We start from the raw sequence: 23,852 nt of genomic DNA on the forward strand, positions 1-23,852 counted from the left end.
ATGACGTCTTGGATTTAAAACTTCCCTAAGGCATTTGTGCATAAAGCAGGTAGTGGATGCCATGTGGGTATGATGTGGCATATCCCCCTTTCATCCTTTTTTTTTCGACCAACTAGGTGATCACATATTTTATAAAAACTTTTTTGTTGTCATTTTGGGATAAATTCTGAAATAGTGTTTTCCAACTAATTTTCGACTATTTAATAGTAGAAAATTAGTTGGAAATTTCCTACTATTTTCTGACTAACTTATTAGTCGGAATTTTCGACTAATTTTCTGACTAACCATGGTTAGTCGGAAATTCTGACTGTTTTTCTAACTAAAGTGAATTTCCGACCATTCTGAATCGACTATCTCAAAACAGTACGAATTCAGTCGGTATAACTCTACCGATTGATTTCCGACTGTGTTTGGGTGGTCGAAAAGTTGCTAGTAGTGATCTAACTTTCAAATTAAAAACTAAAGTAATTAAAATTGTGATTAATTATTTGTAAATAAATTCTAGTCTTCATCGACAAATTACGGAAAATTTTAGCGTTACTTTATTTCATTTGTATATGTTTTGGCATTTACATTTAAATTTCTCAAAACATCACTAATACCCCTACTTAAATAATAAAAATAAAAGTCTAATTTTTTGATAGGGATTTGTAAGTCCATTATTTCTACTTTGTTATCACTATTTATCATAACTTTTAGAAATAGTCAACTTTTTAAATTTTCTATTTTTTTACACTATAATCAACAGAAATTATTGACTTCAAATTACTTAAATATTTAAATAATTAAGCTATTTAAGAAGAGAAATAAGCTATTTAAGAAGAGAAATTTAATACCAGTAAAATTTATAATAAGAGTACAATTAAATATCATTTTTAATTTTGTGAAGAGAAAACAAGGTAATTAGGAAATAATAAGATTATTTATTATTTTCTAAATACTCTAATTATTTCTTAAATATTCTTATTATTCTTTCAGAAAAAAAGTAAAGTTAAATGATAAGAGTAATAATAAAAGTCGTCTAATAGGCTAATACTACATTTTCCAAGTAGTAATGGATGAGAATGAATTTTATGAAGAGAAACATAGGAAGAGTAAAATTAAATATCATTTTTAATTTAGCTTATAAAGTGCACCCTCTATTCTTTTAAGTTTGTTCATCTTACTATAACGGGTAGTTTCAAAAGTTTGTCCATTTTAAAATACTTTCTATTTTTGAAAATTTTTTTCCCCAATATACCCTTATTTCTCTCTCTCACTAATTTTTTTGTTCTTTAAATTTTGTTTTATTTTAATTTTCTCTCTCATATTTCCAATACAATCATTACTTTACACCACTATCGAATTAAAATAATACCCAAAATAATAAAAGATTCTATTTTTTTTAATAAGTGTGAAAAATTCAAATTAGACAAACTTAAAAGAATAGCTTTTTAACTACCTAAGAATTAAAATCATTTAATTTATCAAATATTTCTTAAATTTTTTGATCAACTAACAAACTAAAAATCAACATTCAACTATATATCAACCCAAAAATCACTTACCAAACTAGTAGTCCAATTCAGTATTGACGAATAATACAATCCTTCTAGCACAAGTTGTTAGAAGGAGAAAAGCTTAAGCACTGCCACTTGGAAACTCTGTCTTGTCAGAAAACCACCATTTTTGTAAAAAAAAATTCTTTTCTGCTTTGCCTTATTCCCAACCAATAAATGAAATCACCATCAAAAGCATGGATTTTTCTTCAATAGTGCAAACAAACACATCAATAAAAATAACAAAGTTTGTACCTTTTTTCCCATTTCCTCTAGATTCCACCATTAATTCTTATCAACATTTATCTTTTACTACAATTGGAACAAAACCCATCAAGGAAATGCATTGTTATGAACAACTGCAATCATAATCTTCACTAAAAATGAAGAATTTTTCTGGGTTTTTCAGTATAGATTGAATCAAGAACTGGATAGGTTTTGAATTATGGGGAGTAATGGAAGAGAGATTGAGAAGGAGCAATTGGATAATTATTATGCAGAAAGTACAGTCTTTGTTGCAGTAGGAAAAAATCTTAAAGAGAGTGAATCTGTTTTATCATGGGCAATTGGGAAATTTGCAGGAAAGAAGAGAATTTGCATCCTTCATATTCATCAACCAGGTCAATTAGTGACATTTTGTAAGTTCAAATCATCTGAATCTCAATTACAATTTCCATCTTTTTGTTCTTGTTAAGATGATTGAATTATGAATTTATTGAAATTGGGTGTTTTCATTTGGTGCAAGATTGAATTGATCTATGAAATTGTTAGTTTTAGAATGTGGGTTTGTTTGATTGAATTGATAGATTGATTGGATTGATCTAATAGAACAGTGTTTACTTCTTGTGTTTGACTTTCATTGTTTCTTGTGGCATCATCCGCGAATTCAGAAGGTGGGCCAAACATTCATCTTTATAACTGTGTTGAACTTACTTGGTTGCCCCTTCTTGGATTTTAGCTCTTACACAAGAGCTACTCTTGTGAGAGACCGTCTCTCGGTGAGACGATTTCAAACAAAGGTCTCATATGCTAATAATTGTATTTGTTCGGTTATTCAGCCCATCTATGGACGACGTCTCATGGTGAAACCGTCTCACACAAGAAGTGGTTATCCAATTGCAATCAATATCAATAGAGGTTTTAATTAACTGATGTGGGCCATAGCCTAGGCAAACCCATGCCCAGATTCCCCTGTGTAGTATATGTTTCTATGATTAGGTTTTGATTAAATGAATTTGGGCGATTTGAGGGTTGTTTTTAGTTTTAAGGCTTAGTATTGGGGTTTTAGTATTTCAATTGATTGCCATGTTCTAAACTTATGGAGTAACTATTTGTAGTTTTCTCTTCCTTATTAAACAAATTAAGTTGTGGTGGCGAATGTGGTACATTGTTGAATGAGGCCAAAATATTAGTAAGTGCTTGTATTTGTAAAATAACATGTTTGGAATTGGGAGTACTTCATTGTTATTATAATGATTGATTACATCAGTTTGTGTTTTGGAGGAGAAATTAGTTGGAAATAGGCTGTTAGTTAAGAGTTTAGTTGCAATAAGGCAATCTTTATGTTTGACTTGAGAGGATAATAGGATGATTTACTGAACTGTGGGAATACTTTTTGCTAAAATTCAGTTAGTTAGCATAGTAGGTGGTATACAATGTACTCATGATTAGTATTTTATTCGAGAACAAAGTGATTAAGTAGCTATATATAGTATGGTATGATTTAGAGTCCATTGGCTTCTTCTTGGAGTATTAGCTTGCTTGAAGTTGTTAGCATAGTGCAAAATATTAGTCGCGTCACCATATTGTAAAGGTTTTGAGCTTATCACGAGTCGCAATAACTGTGAATCAACCCGTATTGACTACGAAAGTGGTTTCAAGACTTCTATTGCAAATCGCAACAAGTCGGCAATCGCTATTGGAAATACTTCACATGTGAGAAAGATATCATATCACTAAAATAGTGGGTTGTGGACTTGCATATAATGTTTGGTGGGTAATCCTCCTCATATCATATGGTTTTAGGAAAGAATGAACCTCATCAAGTGTGTACGCAGCCAACACTCATTGCCCATGGGTACGTGAGCCTGAGCCAACGGGTGCCCCGTGGGTGTGTCAATGCAAGTGGGCCCGTGTGGTGAGTATGTGACGATTGTCACGGCCTAACAACCACATCCAAGGCTTTTCACTATGGCTATCAGCAAGTAGCTAGGACCTTATTCTTTTTTGCTTTTATTTATTGTGTACTAGCTTTAACCTAGTTTTCCATAAAACCTACATAAAGCCTGATTGTCGAGCATTTGAATAGACTTGGAACTTAATATAACCAAATAACCAATAGCTACCAAACTACTTCCTACGTTGAATCTTGTTCAACAAGTCCATTTTATTTTCTATGATTAAAATTATGCAATTTGCTTTCAATTTTTAACTCATCGTGACTATTATCCTGCTTTTCTCAAAAATTGAACTGGAGGGCCGAACTCCAAATATACAAGCATTCCTGTTATTTACGCGTGTTTGAAAAACGTTTCAGTTGATGGGAAATTTACAACCAGCAAATTCAAACAAAGAGCAATCAAGGTATTCCATAATTCAGATATGCAGAAACTTCAAAAGCTCCTCAGTGAGTATGTTCACTACGTTACGCAAATGGGGGTAATTCTCGCTCTTGCCACTCAGCTATGCTCAAAATGCATATTTTGTTTGTTGTATTGTTGCGATGTATGGCTTTATTTTTCTTGATAGTTGACTGTGTTTACGTGCATCGTTAGTTCCGTGCGGATAGGATGTGGATAGAAATGGAGAATATTGAGAACGGAATAGTCAATTTGATTGCTCAACATGGTATCAAATGGCTGGTCATGGGAGCCGCGGCTGACAAACATTACATAAAGTATGAGATGTTTAGTTGAGTTTTGGATTTTAGACGTCGTATAAGCTGGAAAATATCTACCAGTACTAATCTTTCGGGTATTTTGGTGAACTGTAGGGAAATGGCCGAGCTGAAGTCCAAAAAGGCGAAATTCGTCTATGAACAAGCACCCGCTTCCTGTTGCATTTGGTTTACTTGTACAGGAGAACTTATATTAACGAGGTTCCTTCTTGGCTTCTTCTTTTACGATTTCTTTTTGTGTAAGTTAGCGGATTATTTCTTAACGGCCCGTTTGTTGTTGGTATTAAATGGTGTGAGTGATAATGAAAGTATAAAATAATTTAGGCAGGAAAACAACTTGACAAGATTTATGATCATGCTTGTTCTGTTCTTATTATTTTTCTCTTCACAAAAATCATTCTCATCCATTACCGCTTAGAAAATGTGATATTAGCCTATTAGGTTGTTATAGAGGTGTTTAAAACATATCCGATGACCCGAAATTTACCCGATTTTATAACCAGATCCGATTTGACCCGACTTTAAAAATGATTTACAATTATGTAAAATATCATATGGACACAAAACTCAATTTCAAATCGACCTGAAGCTCCTAACCTAAAATCAACCTGATGACCCGAATGAACAACTCTAGGTGTTAATGAAAAACTATGAAGGAAAATACGTGTCTGAAGGTGAGAGCTTCATTACCATGGGAATGACAACACGTTTTCTGAAAATTAAGAGTAAAACTCATTGTAAATAACCAAACGCCCCGTTAGAGTTCTGCATCACCGGTCAATTAACTTAAGCTGCTACGAATTAACAGGAAAGGTACGAAAGATCATTCTGGCGTAGATGTTTTCCCTGCAACTGACACAAATTCAATAACCGAAGGAATGGATGATATAAGATTAGGTGGTGCTGGTGCAGAAGATTCTTCAGGACCACTGGGGATAAATGTGGCAACTGAAGAAGCGGAATATTCGGAAGTAGAAGCTCTTGCCCAAGATGCACTCTCCTCGAATCCAGACGTTTCAATAGAAGAAGAGGAAAGTCTGATTGTAGAAACTCCTGCAGAAGATGTACTCTCCTCGACTTCAAGTGTTTCAACCAAAGAATCAGAGTCTGAATCATTTGAATCAGAATCAGAATCTGAATCGGAGTTAGATTCCATGACCGAAGAAGCGGAATTTGACAATTTGAACAATACCCATGTAGACACACCATTATTAGAGTCAAATACGGTCCCTGAAGAATCAAGGCTTGTAAGAACAGACCGAAAGGATGATGAGAAAGGGTCACCTCACCGGCTAACATTTCGAGAACGTGGTTCCATTCTTCGTGCCTATTCTGTTGACCTTAGTTCGGTTGAGGAAAAGAGTTTGGTTTTGTCGAGTTCACTTGATTGTTCAGACAGAGCAAAAGAAGATCATGGATTTGAGGAAAACTCGCAGATGACCGAATATCGTTCTTCATTCAGTTCAGTGATGTCCAAAGACATAATGGTAGGCATGATCTCCTGCATTAAATTGAGTTTTGTTTTGGTTTGAATAAGTGAAACAAAATTCACTATTTAGTTCGCTTTTTAAATTGGCGATTCACTCAAAATGGGTCAAAAATAGCCTAAAACCGCCCATAGTTCACTTTTTTTGATTCGCAATTACACGATTAGCGATTCATGTGACACTGGTTTGAATTATAAAGATGTGTTGCTAAATAACAATGTCGATCTTTTTGGATGAAGCAAATAAAATTCCCATGTTTGTCTTTTCCGAGTTGAGACATTGACTGAAGTTTTTTTTTTTGACAGACAGGAAAAGCCAAACTTGAAGCACCAAGAGAAGTTTATAAGAAACTGAATCAAGCCACATTGGATGCCGAAAACATAAAACATGAAGCATTTCGAGAGTCGGTTGATAGGTGTAAGGCTGAGGGGAATGCCATGGATGCTACTAGAAAGGTATTTCCTCCCTCCTCAAATTAGAGGCGACGTTTAGTTGACAATCCTTGATAAGGACAAGTATAAATATGAAAGGTACTCATTTGTTCCTTAGAGTTCGCTACATTATATGTAGCAAACTCAAAGTAACCGAGGAGTATATTGTTAACTGCTACCACTCTACTTCTCTATTCTCTACCATACTATTATAGCCATGTCTTTTGTTTTCTTGCATAATGATATCCTTAAAGAAGTATGAGAAACATCGAAATTTAACCAAGACTAATTGGCAGAGTTTTTAAAAACTTTTGTATGAATAAAGATACTGAAAATTTATAGCTTTCCTTCTCGAGCTGAGAGAATCTTTCGCCGCATCCTCTGTATGGGTATACGTTCCGCTTTCCTTTCCTTTCCAGACCCTGATCATAGTTTCTTATGAGTGGGATACACTGGGTACGATGATGATGCTGATGACAAATTATAGCTTTACACCAAATGTCTGTGATCACGAAAAACTCGTAGATTTTTACAGGCTGATGCTACAGGAAGTAAATATATCGAGGAGATGAAGCACCGAGAAGCAGTGGAAGAAGCTTTGGCAGAACACAAGCTAGAATGTGAAAGAATGAAAGAAGAGAATGAGAAAATTATGGAAGAACTTCCAATGGTCCAAGATCAATGTTTGGGCTTAGCAAACCAGATCAGAGAATCTGAAGCTGCGGCTAAAGAGCTCGAGGAGAAGATTTTTTCAGCTGTTGATCTATTAATATCTTTCCGGGCTAAAAGGGATCAGCTGGAGAAAGAGCGTGATGATGCTATCCAAGAACTGGGAAAGCTGAAAAGATTGAAGCAACGACGAAGTGTGGCATTGTCTGGCCTACAATTTTCAACATTTTCATTGTGGGAAATCGATGAGGCAACTTGCAGTTTTGACCCTTCTAGAAGAATCGGAGATGGAAGATATGGAGGCGTTTATAGAGGAAACCTTCGACACGTAGATGTTTCTATAAGGATGCTGCCAAATGATGGCTTCTTGAGCCAAAAAATGTTCGAACGCGGGGTAAGTATACCTTAAGTCCGTGGTAAGGTTGTATGCCAATTGTTTACTTGCTCTACAATAATGGACCCTCTCAGTGTAACATGATTCTCAAGAGAATTCGCTTTTAATTTATAATAATTCGCTTAAAATGGCCCCAAAACAGCCCAAAACCAATCATAATTTGCATTTTTCGATTAATTCGCGAGAAAACTAACGACTCATATGACATTGGGTGATCTCTCATTTCCTATGAAATGTTCACATAATTTACCACCAGAAAGTACATGGTTAGGATTCGTGTGCACCGTTAATTGGGGTTATTGTTATTTGATGGTGTTAGAGGTCACGGGTTCGAATCTCAACCACCCCTGATTTTAGTGGAATATTCAGTGCCAGGCATGAGAAAAGACTTGTGCATCCACACTTCTAGCCCAAAGGACTCTCATATGAGGGGACGTGTTAGAGTATATAACATATCCTAGGCCTCAACCATAAGCTTAAGGTTTTGGTTGAGTTTGTTCCTTGATAGATGGCTTTAGCTAAGATTATTCCAAGTTTAATATTTTTCTATATCTTGTATCCATGAAAAATGGCAGGTTGAAATTTTGAGCAGAATAAGGCATCCAAATATAGTGAAACTTATTGGGTTTTGTCCGGAAGTTCGATCTATTGCTTATGAGTACCTCGAAAGAGGTAGTTTGGAAGACCATCTAGCAGGCACGGGGAACCCTCTACCATGGCAAACTCGAGTTCGCATTGCAGCAGAACTGTGCTCCGCCTTGATCTTCCTTCATTCGAACAATCCTCAAATTTTGCACGGGAATTTAAGACCCACCAAAGTTCTTCTTGATGCCAATTTTGTCAGCAAAATTGGTGACTTGGGAATCTTCTTTCTGATCTCGCAAAATCAGCTGCCTAACAGCCAACATGCTTCCTCCGAGTATATAGACCCAGAATTTCTCGAGACTGGAGTGCTTACTCAGTATACTGATATATATTCATTCGGGATGATACTGTTGCGAATTTTAACCGGTAGGCCTGCTTCAAGAATTTTGAGGGATGTCAAACTTGCGCTGAAGAACGATAAACTTGGGTCGATATTGGATGTTTCAGCTGGAGAGTGGCCGATTAGTCAAGCAAAAGCACTGGCTCGAATGGCATTACAATGCTGTGTGAGAGGCCCGTCTAAACGACCGGACCTTGTTTCAGATATGTGGAGTGTTCTTGAACCATTCAGAAAATTAAGTATTGCTCAACCATCATGCCTGCAGAAGAAAGAAAACAAACGGCCTCCCTCTCATTTCCTATGTCCAATTTTTAAGGTATATATGATTTCGTTCACTTCTCAATTTTATTAAGGAAACATTGCATATTTTTTATTTCGATGGGGTTGAAGATACACAATTCTTCTGGATTATAATGGATTAATTTAGAAGGTCATCAAAACATGTTCACTTCTTATTTTTGTGAATCTACGGTTTGCTACCATGGGTCAAATAAAAGCAACCTTTTTGTTTTTATCACTAACTAGGGTAATGTTATGTACATCTAACCCTCATACCCTTTATATGGGAGCCATTTAATGGCATTGGGTAATAAAATGTATTTTTTGTTAAGTATTTAAGGGTATTTCTTTAAAATTACTCCTGCATTCCTTAAAGAAGTTCTCATTCGCCATTTTGAGGTGTTTTATTTGTTGTTCCCATAAAAAATCTTCTAATCACAAATTTTTGACAAAAATAACCTTATTCTTCCCCATTTAATATTTTTATAATGATATGGTCTCTACATATCTTTCATTAACTTCATTTTACCATTTTGATAATCTTTCTGGTTTCCAGATGCTTTTCACTAACTTTATAAAAATATTTTTTTATTAGTTGTGGTCGTCGTATTTTTTGCATTTTTTTTAATATTTTTTCTATATTTATGGTACCCACTTTTCTTCCATCAAATTTATTGTTCAATTAAATAATATATTCACTATCTAAAATATTTTATTTTTCTTAATTCCCATGAACATTCCTTGTGAGAACTTCATTAGGGAACGGTGGGAGTAGTAAATAAGCCCTCGTTCTTTCGGGAGGATCAAGCCCTAGCGTTTGATTTCGCAGCTCACTATTTACCCATCAATACATTCATGATTTGTACTTCAATTGTCCCACATACTTACTACCTTATAACAATGTGATTTTCTAAATGTTTGGTTTTGCAACTTGATCTATAGGATATTATGGAGGATCCTTGTACAGCTGCAGATGGATACACATACGAAGGAGATGCAATCCGAGGATGGATCGACAGCGGTCATGTGACTTCACCCATGACAAACCTTAAGCTTTCGAACTGTGATCTAATCCCGAATCATGCTCTTCAGTATGCAATCCAAGAATGGTTGCAACGCCCTTAAGTACACACTACACTTATAATAGCTATAGGGACATAGTCACATAGGGTATTCTTAAATAGTTCTATTATCGGTTATAGTTGAAGAAGATCATAACAAAATACTCTATGTATTTGAAATATACTAGTCGAATAGCGTATGTTACTCGTGAAATTCGACTTTGCATATATGTAATACGTATTCAAAATGTATTCATTAAGTTGTGATGAAAATGGAACGAATACAACATCAATCATTGTTGAAAATGGAGAAAAGAAAACCAACAGAAAGTCTATGGAAATATGAACGGATAATAATGATGTATGAGTGTTATTGTTCAAGCAAATATAGTTGAATTTGTTCTAATTCTTTAACTTCTACATCCCATGATCAAACATTGGTATTTGTTTTTAATATTTTATATCTTTTTATCTCAGTTGAAGCAAATGTCGCCTCCTTCACGTAAGATTATGGGTTTATTTTTCACCTAGTTATTCTTTTATATATTGTATGATTTTCCATGAAAAAATCGTTCGAAAGTTTATGTGAGTTAATTTAATTTAAATCTACATTTAAAAATATTTTAATTATTTTAGTTGATTTGAGTTAATTTGAATTTAAATCTGTATTTAAAAATATTTTAATTATTTTAGTTGATTTGAAAGCACAAGGGGCACACATTAAGGAAATATCATTCTAAAATCATATGGCAATGGAAAGAAGGGTATAAAAATGTGCGTTGCATCTTTAATTCATTGATAACCATCCCAACATCTCTTCACATGCGAACTCACGTGTGTAATCAATTAGGGTTTGCAACTCCAATATTTTCAGACCTACCCTCAGTTTTTAATCGAAGTTTCGACTTAGATATCATGTTAAATTGAGTTGTTTGGAGAAACACAAAGTGCACACATTCTATAAGCCAAGTAGATACTATCCCGAAATCATGTGACAATGGAAGAAAGAACTCATTAATTTACAAAGTATACACACTATCTAAAATCTCATTGGTCGTAACTAGTAACTCATAACCTTCTCATCTCCTTTGATTAGGGTATGGACTGCAGTTTTCCATCCGTCCCCAAATCCTACTCTTATGAGCGAGATAAATCGAGTACGATGATGATACGATTAATTTAACTTGTAAGAGCTAATATACAATCCATTTCTTCCTATTCATTTTAATTCGTCTTACCTACTTTACACCTTTTTTAGACAATAATGTATCTTTTTTTAATCTTATTCGCAAACTTATTCTCTCCCATAGTTCTAATTGTTTAATTCTCCAATTTATTTATATATTATTTTTTTTTTATTAAACTACAAATTAATATTCATGCTCTGAAAAATTGAGGTACACGTATATGATCATTGATCAACTCGGTTGCAAATAGGAAATAGGAATCCACATTATTGTAACAAGTGATAAAAAATGATTAAAACAATTTGTAACAAGTGGAAGTGACGACCGATATTACATGAGAATCTACACTTGTTTCTGAATTTTTAATATTTTATTATTAATAAAGATAAAATTACATATATTTACTCTAACTTTTTAAAAATTTTACTTTAGTATATCATTGAAGTAATAAAATAATATTGTTGTTAATATCACAAATTTTTTTGGTTAATGCTAAACCTTAAGAATTGAAAATCCTCTTGGAAATGTTCAAGTTACCTAAAATAACTAGGTAAGGTTTTTGCTCAAGTATTTTCCTTATGGTGATATTACTACAATTAATCAAAAAAGTCTCACATAAAAAATTCAATTATAGAAATCTCTATAGATAGATGAGGTAATAAACAAAAAATTGGTAGAGTTTGAAATATTTTATACTCTCTTATTGCCACATTAATCCTAAAAATTTTCTCATTAAAATTTTAATTATAATAATTTCTATAAAAAAAGACAATAAATATTACTTATCAATCTAATTAAATCACACCACCGAATTTTATTATTTCAAAAAAAAAAACCACCAAATTTTAACATTTTCAGTGTAAACTTGGCTTATTATTTATTTACAAATTTGTGGAAAATTGTCCAGAATAATACCACCTATTGTTCATTTACTGTGAATAATCCCTACTATTGATTATTTCTAAATAATCCAACCTTTGTATATTGACAATACCCGTTTCCATGTTTTAACTGGTTAATGTAGGTATCTACTAGCTGTTATGCTCATGTCTTCTTCCCCTTATGCTTCTTCGTCGGTCTTACCCTACTCCTCTTTGGTGTTAAGTACCTATAGTAGTCGGTTAAAATGTGGAAATGGGTGCTGTTAGCAAATAATATACAAAGGTTGGATTATTTAAAAATAATCAATAATATGGATTATTCACAACAAATGGACAATAAATAGAGATTATTTTGGACAATTTTTCCTTAATAATTTAAGAGCGGGCAATTTCTTTTTTTTCAACACTAAATAGTTTTTCGGTTGGTCTTGTAGATCGTCCTATTATGAGGAAATCTATATAATTAATTTATTTTTCTAATTAATTAAATTATATGTGATTTTTTTTAACCCACTAAATACACATTACCAAATCAATAAAAAAATTCACATTTAAGAATTTATGATAGATTTAAAAAAAAAGGAAAAATAAAGATTTCCATTTTCCAAAGGCAGCATTGTTTTTGCTAGTCTTCTTCTCCTTATTTTTCTCTGCTCACCGTTTTTAAGGTTTCGCCGACCATCTTTCTTTCTTCACATACATAAATTCTTCCTAATTGTTCTAGAAATTTTTTCTTTCTCCAATCTTTGAACCCAAAAAATTCAGCGTGATTAATCGATCCAAGTTTTGTTTCTTTCTCATCTGAACCATAAGTTTCAACTTACTACTGGGTATGTCACACTTCTCCTTAAAACTAACAATTTCTTTTAGAAATTTTAATTATTCTAACCTGTTATATTTAATGTGATACTTCAACCCAGATCATGTTTGATGCCCTAAAAGATTATGAAGTTTTTGATTTTGATCTGGTTTTGGGTCATTTGAATTTTTGATGATCTACCCATTTTTTGTAGAGTATGAATTTTTTGTATTTTATAGATATTGGATCATTTTGGATCCAATGTAGATTATGGGTGTTGTGAGTTTATTGTTTTATGTGATTTTTGGTTCATCAATTCTTGTGCTTTTTTGTTGGGTTTTGTTTCTTTGATTTGCACTTTACATTTATTGGGTTTTGTTTGTTTTAGTATTTTTTGCTTTCTTTTAACTTGTGCCCTTTTTTCTATTACTATTGAGAAATTATTTTTATTTGTCTTTGTTGTCGTTTACTTTTGTTGGGTAATTTCCTTGTACATTGCGGTTTTGGTTGTTGAGAAATTTGTATGGTGTAGAATTTGATGAGGCATTTCCTTGATTAGTTAAGAGTTCATTATGAGCTATAGAATACATTGGTTGATGCATTGATGGGTTGAAATTGTGGAAGTGTGCTGGGTGAAATCATGTATTAGAAAAAGACGGAAGGACCCAGGAGTCGAGGACTGACGCTTCTTGTCTGGTGGCGTCTGCAAATGATGATCTTAGTTCAGTCATTCGATCCTTTAGAGAAGCTATAATGCATACTCAATGCTTCAAGGATTGATATTGAGCCTTCTAGCTGGAAATGCAGCTTTAAAATGGAAGTTGATTTGTTTTAGCTTGCCAGTGGAAAATATTGAGGATAAGATGACTGAAAAATGATTGTAATTGATATTAGCCATGATACCATTATATTGAGGACGTATAATCCTTTTGTAGTGGCGTCTCCTCTAAAAAGATAATCTTAGTTGTTTAATTGTTCCTTCGTAGCCATATGTATCCTTTTGAATTGCTCAAATAATATATGGTTGGAACCAAGGAAGTGATGACTTGAATAGGAACAAAATTATGCTGAATACGAGAAGATGATTGATCCAAAGTGAAGTTCTAAATCTTATTTTATCCATGGTAGTTAGTATGACTTTGTAAGTTGTATCTTGAAAGGTGAAGTACACATTACTTGTATCTTAAAGTTGAACTCTTGGATTGGGCTCTATACAAAGATTTGATCATTTTGAGGAATTTACTCTTGCTAATAGCTTTTTTCGTTGCTTCTTCCTGTACCTTTTCTTGGGTTTAGCATCATTACATGGTGGTCACTTTTGATGTCTATATCCTTGTGTTTTGGATATGCCCTTTTTGCAGTGCTTGATCTATCCATGTTTTCGTAAATCATTTGGCCGATAGTCTAATGCTTTCTTTTGGTATACAATTTTCATATACTTTGAATGCTTGCATTAGTAAGCTATTTGGTTTTATGTTTTTATGATAATCATTATAGCATCCCGCAATCATTTATAGAGGAGGTAGATGAATGTTTTCCACTAGACATATAACCTTGTTTGTCATATGTGATTTGACTTTGTTGTGTTTATATGCTCAAATTGGGAAGATGCAAAATATTTAGTGTGAAGGAATCTTATTGTTTTAATTAAATCTATGTGAGGACTCTTGGTCTTAGTCTTAGAAGGTTCAGGGTCTCATTAGGTGCTAAGTGTTTTCAGAACCTAGGCTCTAGGTGCCAGGGGAATGCACAAGCATTTGGGTGGGAGGTGCCCCAATAACCTCAAAAATGTCAATCAAATACCCAGAGAAAATCTCATAAGAGGAATAAAGAAGAAAAGAGAGATAAAAAAGAAGAGCAGAGAAAAACATACTCTGAGGCGCTTGACTTATGCGCTATAAGGCGCCCACCTTAAGAAATTGCCTTTGCTATCCGTATTTAGGCGCTCACACGTCGCCCGCCCATGGCGCTCGCCTTAGGCACATATTTTAATCTAAGCCCCTGGCTCTATGATATCTGTGTTCTTTTTTTATTATCACTGGTAGAATCAATGTAAATGTCATTGGTGGAAGTTGAAAGTTGAAATCATAGCTGTTTTGAAGTCGTGTTATGATCTTTATGTGACTAGTTATGAGGTTATGTGACTGCTTTGAAGTGGCTAGCTTTGATCTTTCTGTTCAGAATCTTGGAAATTGGTTTTGTAATCTACCTATGTTACCATATTCGCTCAATGTCTGTTGTTCTTGAATGTTTTTCTGTGTTGTCATATTATTTTTCTGATTGAAGTTATTTTGTGCAGTACATTTTCCTAAGGTTACAACCCTTTAAATTAGCACTTAAGAGACAAATGCCACTTCCAAAGTCCAAGGCCGTTGGTGCTACAGATTTAATGAAGGTGGATGACGGAAATGATACTTTAGACACATTCATCAGACAAGCAATTGGAAAAGAGCCTTTTCTTTCTTTCCCCAGGGCAAATGACAGTCCAGTTCAATTGTTTCAGTTACTTCATGCCTTGGATCAGCAAGGTACCCACAATTATTTTAGTGGTCTATAGGTTTAATAGCGTGATTGAAGGAGCCATTTTACAGCATTATGTGTAGCTTGTACAATATTCATTTTCACCTAATTCTTTCAATAAATGCGATGCAGATGTGCCCGGTTGGCCTTTGCTTTCTCCATTGAAGATTCAAATGCAAAAGTGCGAAAAGTGTTCTCGTGAATTTTGTTCAACAATCAGTTATCGAAGGCACATGCGCTTACATAGACGAAAATTGAAGCTTGATAGGGTATAATTCTCTTACAATCACCTTTTCTTTTTGCATGAAGTTTGGGGATATAAGTTGTGGACTGATACTGTGTCATATGTGTTCTAAGACCTTTACAAATTCAGCTGTCACCGAAAGTTCTGTTGGGTCTTTGCTTTGAGAATTTCTTTTACCTTTGCTTATATTGATCCTTTTCTACAGGATTCGACTATGAAAAGCAGGTGCCTGTTGCAAGCTTTCTGGGACAAGGTACTTATTATTCGTTACTTATCGGACCTTTCCGTAATTTCTCCTTGAAGCTTTAATTGAATCTGTTATTTTGGTTCTTTTAATGCAGCTTTCTCCAGAGGAGACTATGGAGATTGTGTCACTCAATGATGTATCTCTTGAGGCAAGAAATTGTTCTGGAATCATAAGCTTGTGACCACCTCAATAGTATCTGACATTAGTTGTAACTATATAATTTTGAAACAATGCTTTGAATACTGTATATTTGTTGTTCTTCTATATTAGGCTTCAATTGAATAGCCCTTCTTATACCTAGTTGAATACCACAACTATCCTTTTTTATGTAAAATTTACATCTCCACTCTACCAATTAGGCTTTGTTTGGATTGCTTAGTTAAAGGTATCATTAAGAGTAAGATACGAAGATGACAAAGTTAAAATTATCAATTTGAATTTTACCCGTCATGTGGGATTATTTAAAATAGAATTGTGATTGTTTTCTAGAGACTATCAACGGTCGGCATTGGGGTAATGAAACGTTGTGTTGTATTAGGCTGATTACATTTTTATTGATCTTTTTGTAGGGAGTTAGCGGGTCTTTGATTATAAAGGCATTAACTTCATTCATTAGGAAACCTGGATTCACTCCTCTACCGAAAAGCTACGTGAAATCTGGCTCAGTGCTCCTGGTAAGCGGCCAGTGTTGCCTCTGGATAACTTTTCTTTAAGAACTTTTGCTGCTTCTGGTCTCCAATTAAACTTATATTTAAGGGCATTATTTACTTGGCAGTTATCAGGATACCCTTTATTTGATAATACTTATCAGGATACCTTGGTTTTGACTGTTATGGTTAAATTTTGCAGGACATTGTCCAGGGTAGACCTTCAAGTTTCCCAATATCATCACAGGAATTGTTTGCTATTTTAGATGGTGCAAGCGAGGAAACTTTTTTGTGTGCTGGCACAGCTGAATCACTGCAAAAGTATGTGTTTGACGGGGAAGCTGGAAAGATTGGTCTCGAGATGAGGAACTTGGTTGCTTGTACTAGTTTCCTTGTTGAGCAGAAACTGGTACAAACCTGATTCATTTTTTTTAACATATCTGATGTTATCTTCACTAACTTGTACTGAGTATGTGCTCCTTTTGATGCTTTGAACTTTCATCAGACATTTGATGTTGCTAACTTTAGTAATCTCATTGAGTAGGTGAAGGCATGGCTTGCTGATAAAGATGCTGAGGCTTTGAGGTACCAGAAGTTGCTTGTGGAGGAAGAAGAAGCTGCTCAAAAAAGGTATGTGTCTGTTTATTTCCATCGTGAACTAATAAGGTTGTTCGCGACACGTAGGGCTCGCCTGGAATCAAGGGAAAAGAGGAGTATTAGTGAAGGGAGGATAAAATACTGGATACTTGAGTGTTTGGGATAAGTGTAAATAGTAATGGAGTAAATCAGCAAGTCAAAAAGAGGATTTAATATTTACTCCAAGGGGACCCGGAGGAAATATTTTCCAGTAAAATTAGTGCCCCATTTCTATCTTTGAATTCATTCCAATCCATCTAGCTCTTCTTCTACCTTCTTCTTTTCCTTCTCATAATACTATCCACCTTTTTCCATAAACACTATCAAAAATCTAAAATCTCCACCATTTTAATTGTTGGAAGCTTTAAAGAAAGGGAATTAAAACTTAAAATATGGGTTTTAAAAACAAATTGCAGAAAATCTGAACAGAGGAGGAAGCTAGGGCTTTTCTTTAAGAACATTGGTGAATACTAAACCTTCTTTCTTACTAACCTTCTCCTCTCAAAGAAATTGATGCCATTGATGAAAGGGGTTTTGAGGTTTTGAAGGTATGTTGGCTTTTGGCAATGAAAATTATGTAAATTTAATTGGTTGATTTGAAGGATTAATTGAAATGATGATGAAAAAATGTAGATATGAGAACTTAAGAATTGAAATTCTACATCAAATTTCTGATGTTTGAAAAGGAAAGAAGATTATATATTTACTGGATGAATAATACTAAACTAATGAAAAACAACTATTTCTCCCATTACTATATTCTGTGGGGAATTTTGCTCCATAAATTTTACTGCCTTACTTTATTATTGGAATCCAGGCGAGCCCATAATGGTCAAAATTTACTAGCTTTGACCCAGAAAGTAAAATATTATCGTTGCTTGGGATGTGAGAGTGCATTTATTAATGCCACAATAACTCGATGCTTCATCTCTTACTATTCACCGAATGTTTTAATAGAGCAAATATGCCTTTTCTTTTCTTTTTTTTTTTGTTAGAAGTGCATTAAATTAGTCATTGCACGAGATAATGAAGCACAAGAAGTCAATTATGAAGCCAACAAGTGTCAGATACAAAATTAGCAACACCAAGATATTCAGCCTCAGCAGTGGACTTAGATAATATAGGTTATCGTTTTAAAGACCAAGAAAATAAATTGTAACCCAAGAAGATTCAATAACTATAATATTCATTTATAGCTTTAAGCAGTTCATTAGAATTGCTTAGGATTCGTTCCCAGATTGTTCATAGAAAGATTATCACTAGCTGTTGCTTTTTTCGTTGTTGCACTAATTCGTTGTTGCACTAATAGCTATTTGTGGATGTGCTTTTCAGTGGAGCCATAGATTGCCTCTACCGTTGCATGTAATTAACTAAGCGTAAATTGGCTTATCAAATCATGTGTTCTTAATACAAGGGTTAGGCTTTGCACATGTAACCTTCAATTCCCTCCTAGGTGGGAGTCACTTTATCGGCATATGCGATGCTATTACATATTCCTTTTGTGGGTAGTGTAGATAAAATTACTCTTATCATTTATTGTCAAATTGATTATGGGACTGAGTGAATGTTGATGGTATGAGATCAGACTATCAATCAATTTCCGAATACTTGTCATCTTTTAAATCCTCAATGAGGACTTCAAACATTGTGTGATGCAAAGCTTGAACCCAACCTATTTTGATTCTTGTGTATGTTGACTGGTGGGGTTGATCATTACCTTTGGGCTTATAATCCGACTTACTTTGTGTTCTGTTGTAAAGATAACTGGTATGCTTTGTATATATGCTATTTCAGGCAAGAAGCTATCTTGGAAAGGAAGAGACAAAAGAAACTTAGACAAAAGGAACAAAGGGCCAAGGAGCTAGCCAGTGTAGAAATAGACGATTCTCCAGAAGATAGTTCTGGTTCTCCACTAAGCCTGAGCCCTGCTAACTCCTCTGAATCTATTCTTGAGGTTCCTCATGACTTTTCTCAATCTTCTGAGCCAGTTCAAATAATAACCGTTGAAGGAGAGAGTGATAAATGCCATGAGAATGGATATTCAGATTTGAGTACTTCCCAAAATATATATCCTGATTTGGTTACTTACCAAAAAGTTGAACATAGAACATCACATCGAAGTGGCCGAAGACACACAGTTAACCCTCGTTGGCAACCATCAAAATTGCAGAGAACTTTCAATGAATTCCATACCAGTCACAACTATCAGGCACCGAAACATGAAATCGTGCAAAAGCATGCCTCTTCCAGGGATTCTCGTACTTCTGCTATGAATGGTAAAGTGTGGACCCCAAAGACAAAGTCAGGCGCAGATGAAGAGGCTAGCAAAACTAGGTTACAGATCAAAGCACCAAACCCGCCTGGCCTGGATGAGAAGCATGAATTTCTAATTGGTTCTATGCCTGTCAACCTTGGGAATTGTAACCTACGGCGTCATGAAAATCATGGGGTAGCTCCAGAAACCAGTGACTTGGAGCTTTGTACATCAGATTTAATCAAAAATCGTGAGACGCCCGCCAAAACCGAAGCATTTCAGGCTACTACAAATCACTCAACTGACAAGCTGTGCAGACCTGTTAGCCGACATGATAATAGAGGTCAGCTCCCTATCCAAAATGGTGGCACTTGTGAAGTTAGTGGCAATAGCGGTATATCTTGCAATGACGATAATGAAGTCCGGCAGACATATGAAGCTGAGAGTTGTTCTAACTGTCATGAAGAAAATCATGCTTCTGTGGAAGGTGGACTTCTGAAAGGCTCAAGGTTTAACAGCTATGCTGCGAAAGCTTTTCTTACAAAGAGTATGTTCTCTGCTTTTAATTGCGTGCTTCTCTCCTTAACTCGTCATCTTACTTAGTAGTAAAAAGTGTTATAATTTGATCCAACTCCTTAAGTAATACCTATGATCAACTGTTGCCTGTTACTTGAGGAACGACACCTAAATGAATTGATGTGTCTTACTTTAACACAGTTTAAATGCAAGGAAATGGAGGAAAAGGAAGGGGAGCCTGGGAGGGAAATGAAGGGATGACATTTCCGTCAATTGGAGGGGATATTTCTTTACATTTTGTACAAAACAATCCTTCCAACATTGGATAGATTTGGAACGAAAACTCATTAATCTTCCCTTCCCTTTCTTCCTAAAATATTATCCAAACACGATCTGATTGCGTAATATTTCTATAAATAGGGACTTGACTATTTTGTTTAAAAATGTTTATGATAGACTTAAGTGATATATTTATGATTGACTTGATTTGCACAAAAATCTCATGAAGGGTGGAAGGAGGTCCTTGCATCAGACCACGTTGAACTTATCTTATTTCCCGTAGCTAGACCTCCAGAGAACCCCGAGCTACACAATGATAAACAAGAAGCAGTTCATTCATCCAAGTTAGAACAGCGTGGCATTCTTCGTAGCGCAGAGAACCGATTATCGAATCACACAAACCTTGAACAACACTCAACGGCTATCAAACCAAAAACCCGAGCTAAGATGGAGAAGGGCGGTAAGCTGAAATACGTTCCAAAACAAGGAAGTGCGTATACAACTCATATCAATTCATAGGTGGTATAGCAAATGTGCAGTTTTTCATCTACATTCATTGCAGAGGTTCCAGTTTTAACAGCGGTCTTCTGTCGGAGAAATTTTGGGGGAAGGTGATTGATTGATTACTTGTTAGCTATCCGTTTTACTTTCTGGTTAACTACAGGATGCAGTAAAATCTTTTTTTGCCTATAGGTTGGATACTTTCTCATGTAATAAAATGGGGTCTTTTTAGTGATGCAGATTTTACCCTTTGGTTTTTTGTTAGCAATCTATAGGTTTTGACCATACTTTCTATTGGAATTGTTGTAGTGCATAGCTTCGATCGTAATTCGTTCATAAGAGGTTTAGGATTAGCTAGTAGAGGTGTTCATAATCGGGTTGTCTGGTTTATGAAGTGCTCTTGTTGCTCTTATAAAAAATTCTTAGCTAAGTTTAAATTAAATACTTGTTATTTACAGGTGGAAAATTAAATTTTAAAGGTTTCTGTCTTTAGGTGGGTTTTTTTTAAAGGCTTTACCTTTTATTTATCTTACTAAGATATGAATTTTGTGTCATTTAATCTTTTAAAGGACATTATAAGGTTTATGTTGATGAATTAGGTTCTTTATCCCGTTCAGCCGATCTCCTAAAAGAATTCTTTTAGCTCCAACCCATTAAAGCTTAAGGCCTATTTATATTATTCTTAATGTCTATTTACATCATCTTTAATGCCTACTTATAATAATTTAATACCTATCAAATATTTATGCAGTATTTACAATATTTTTAATGCTCACCGAGTAACTTATGTTATTCTTAAAGCCAATTTACTGTAAATTTAATGCTTACTTACTCTATACTTAATGCCCACAGAATAAGTGTACAGTATTTACAATATCTTAAATGTCTATTTACAATAATCTTAGTGTCCATCGAGTAACTTACTTTACGTTTTACTTTATGGTTCAACCCAATTAATAATGGTCTCTCATAAAGACCGTCTCTCACAAAAATTTGTATATTCCGTTTAATGTTGTTACATTTTCACAAAGTTATCTTTATTTGATAGCAATTAGCAAATTCCACCCACAGTTGCATACATGCTGCATTCTAGACAAAAGATTGGCACATATTTTTAAGGAAAAGTTATCGTGAGTAATTCTACTTATTTTTCATTTGCTTTAAATAATTCATATTATTGATTATTTTAAATAATTCAATCTTTGTATTTTTTTGTTAACAGCATCCCTTTCACAATTTAATTGTCTACTGTATGTACCTACGAGCTGTTGTACTCACTTTTTCTTCCTCTTTATGCTTATTCGTTGGTCTAACCCTATTACTCTTTGATGGTAGATACCTATAATAATTCATTAAAATGTAGTAATGAGTGTTGTCAGCCAAAAATATATAAAAATTAAATTATTTAAAATTAATCAAAAATTAAAATTATTCAGAACAAATGGATAATAGGTGGAATTATTTAGGTTATTTTTTTTAAAGCAACTACATACATACGCTAAATTAGTTTTAATAAAAAATTTTACATTACAACCATGAATTCGACTAAGACAAAAGGTTGAATTCAATTCATGTAATTGCAACATTTTATTATCAAAAAAAGAGTAGCCCACCCGTTAGCAATAGACCCAAAAAACTTCATTCAAAATCCTTCACTCTTCCATTGAGCATTGCTCATAAGTAAAAGCCTATGTTGGGACTTCATTGATATTGATAATGCGAGAACCTTTACCTAACTGAAAATATCAAAACTCCCACATATCATGTATTGTAGAAACCTTGTTTATCAGCATATTACGAATTATATGGACCCACTGTACTTCCACTTAGAGATATAGTCTTTTGTTTCTTCTCCTTCTGGTCTTGGAACTCTTTAGCCGCTCTCTCCTTTATGGATATCAGGGGCGTATCTAGACCCGGGCTGACATGGGCCATGGCCCGAGTCATTAAAATAAAGTAATATGTTAAACGGATGTTCATTGTTCGAACACACGACCTTCTATGTGTTTTGACTAAGGTGTTTTCAGCTTATTACACCATGCCAATTTATGGATTTGTATTTATTTTCTCTCACACAATGAGGTCATATAATATTTGTCCAGGTAACAAAATATTTTCTAAATTCGCCCCTGATGGATATGAGTTGTCATCTTCCTTCCCTTCCCAAATCGACAGATCCTGATCATAGTTCCTATGAGTGAGATACACCTATCATAATTACATTCTTAGTACTAATCAAAGTATATTGATCTTTCCTTTTTCTAGTTTTGAAATACAGGATTGGAGAAGATCCTTTGAAATATGATTGGCTTCAAAAACAATCATTGGATTTGTAATTAGTACACATAAATGAGATACAACTTATTTGATAAAACAAGAAGCTTGGGATACTTTTAATGTGATTTTTTGGGTTGAGCCTAAAAAAAATTAATAGACTATCTATATCAATAATGTGTATTCTTGATGGGAGCAATTCTAGGATGAGTGACAAAATTTTCTCGGGTGTGTACAAGTAAGGTTAAAGTGCACTAAAAGGACTTGTGTTGGCCTGTGAAGAAGCAAGTCTACAGCATCCATGAGTAGTCACTAGCAGAGCTACAGTGTTACAAGTAATACAATTGTCGACATGTGAACTTTTCGTCAGATCCAAAATTCAAATTTCTAGAAATTTACGGAAGTCATTTGCTTGACAATAATGAATTTATATACCATAGAAATTCCAAACAACACAGAAGTAGAGTATAACTAGTGCATTCTATAAATTAGCATGTTACACTACATGAGATTCTAAAATTGTATTTTTTTTTTTAAATTATTTTGTTAAATAAATAAAACCTAAAAAATCAAACTGTAGTTAAAATGCATAGAATTTATGTGTAAATTAACGAGCTCTAATGATCAGTGGCATATTTGGTTTCAAGGATTTTGTTGAGTGGACTTGTTTGTGAATCCTCACCGTATTAATTTTTTTATTATTATATCAAAGGGTTGCTTACAGGAAATCGTTGGCTACAAAAAAATGAATCCAAAACTTTAACAAGAAAAAACAATATTGGAAATTCCACCTATTTATTCTGAATTTTTTTTTGAATTCACGTGGTGACTTTAAACTTTTAATTTTTCTATGTGGTAAACAAAATGTAAGTTTTTCGTTAAACTAAGTATCTATTTCGACAGAATTTCAAAATATGTGATCAATTAAGGTAATCATGATTTTTTTTTAAATATCATTACATTAGGTAAAATAGCGTAAATTAAAAAAAAACACTTTTCTTTTATCTACCACATAAAAAAATTAGAAGATCAAAGTGATCATCTCAATTAAAAAAAAAAAGGTCTCCTACGTGGAAACACCAAAAACAAAGTTACAACCTGGAATTTTCAAAATAATATCTACTCAA

At 34.0% G+C, this 23,852-nt stretch overlaps 2 protein-coding genes across 2 annotated transcripts; both read left to right on the plus strand.

Annotated features, from left to right (window-relative positions):
- The first annotated feature begins 1,562 nt into the window (after positions 1 to 1,562).
- Positions 1,563 to 10,146, plus strand: LOC130805917 (U-box domain-containing protein 33-like). Its single transcript, XM_057670755.1, has 9 exons — positions 1,563 to 2,176; positions 4,075 to 4,196; positions 4,313 to 4,434; positions 4,531 to 4,635; positions 5,243 to 5,921; positions 6,227 to 6,376; positions 6,888 to 7,415; positions 7,991 to 8,716; positions 9,622 to 10,146. Exons 1-9 carry the CDS (start codon positions 1,984 to 1,986, stop codon positions 9,802 to 9,804), a joined length of 2,808 nt encoding a protein of 935 aa, XP_057526738.1. The 5' UTR covers positions 1,563 to 1,983; the 3' UTR covers positions 9,805 to 10,146.
- A 2,251-nt stretch (positions 10,147 to 12,397) lies between these two features.
- On the plus strand, positions 12,398 to 20,978 carry LOC130806252 (uncharacterized). Its single transcript, XM_057671260.1, has 10 exons — positions 12,398 to 12,638; positions 14,907 to 15,135; positions 15,260 to 15,396; positions 15,577 to 15,624; positions 15,713 to 15,766; positions 16,188 to 16,292; positions 16,468 to 16,674; positions 16,810 to 16,895; positions 18,696 to 19,702; positions 20,180 to 20,978. The coding sequence occupies exons 2-10, from the start codon at positions 14,955 to 14,957 to the stop codon at positions 20,467 to 20,469; spliced, it is 2,115 nt and encodes a 704-aa protein (XP_057527243.1). The 5' UTR covers positions 12,398 to 12,638; positions 14,907 to 14,954; the 3' UTR covers positions 20,470 to 20,978.
- Positions 20,979 to 23,852: the final 2,874 nt, after the last annotated feature.

Source organism: Amaranthus tricolor, chromosome 2, assembly GCF_026212465.1.
Source record: "Amaranthus tricolor cultivar Red isolate AtriRed21 chromosome 2, ASM2621246v1, whole genome shotgun sequence".
Taxonomy (NCBI): Eukaryota; Viridiplantae; Streptophyta; class Magnoliopsida; order Caryophyllales; family Amaranthaceae; genus Amaranthus; species Amaranthus tricolor.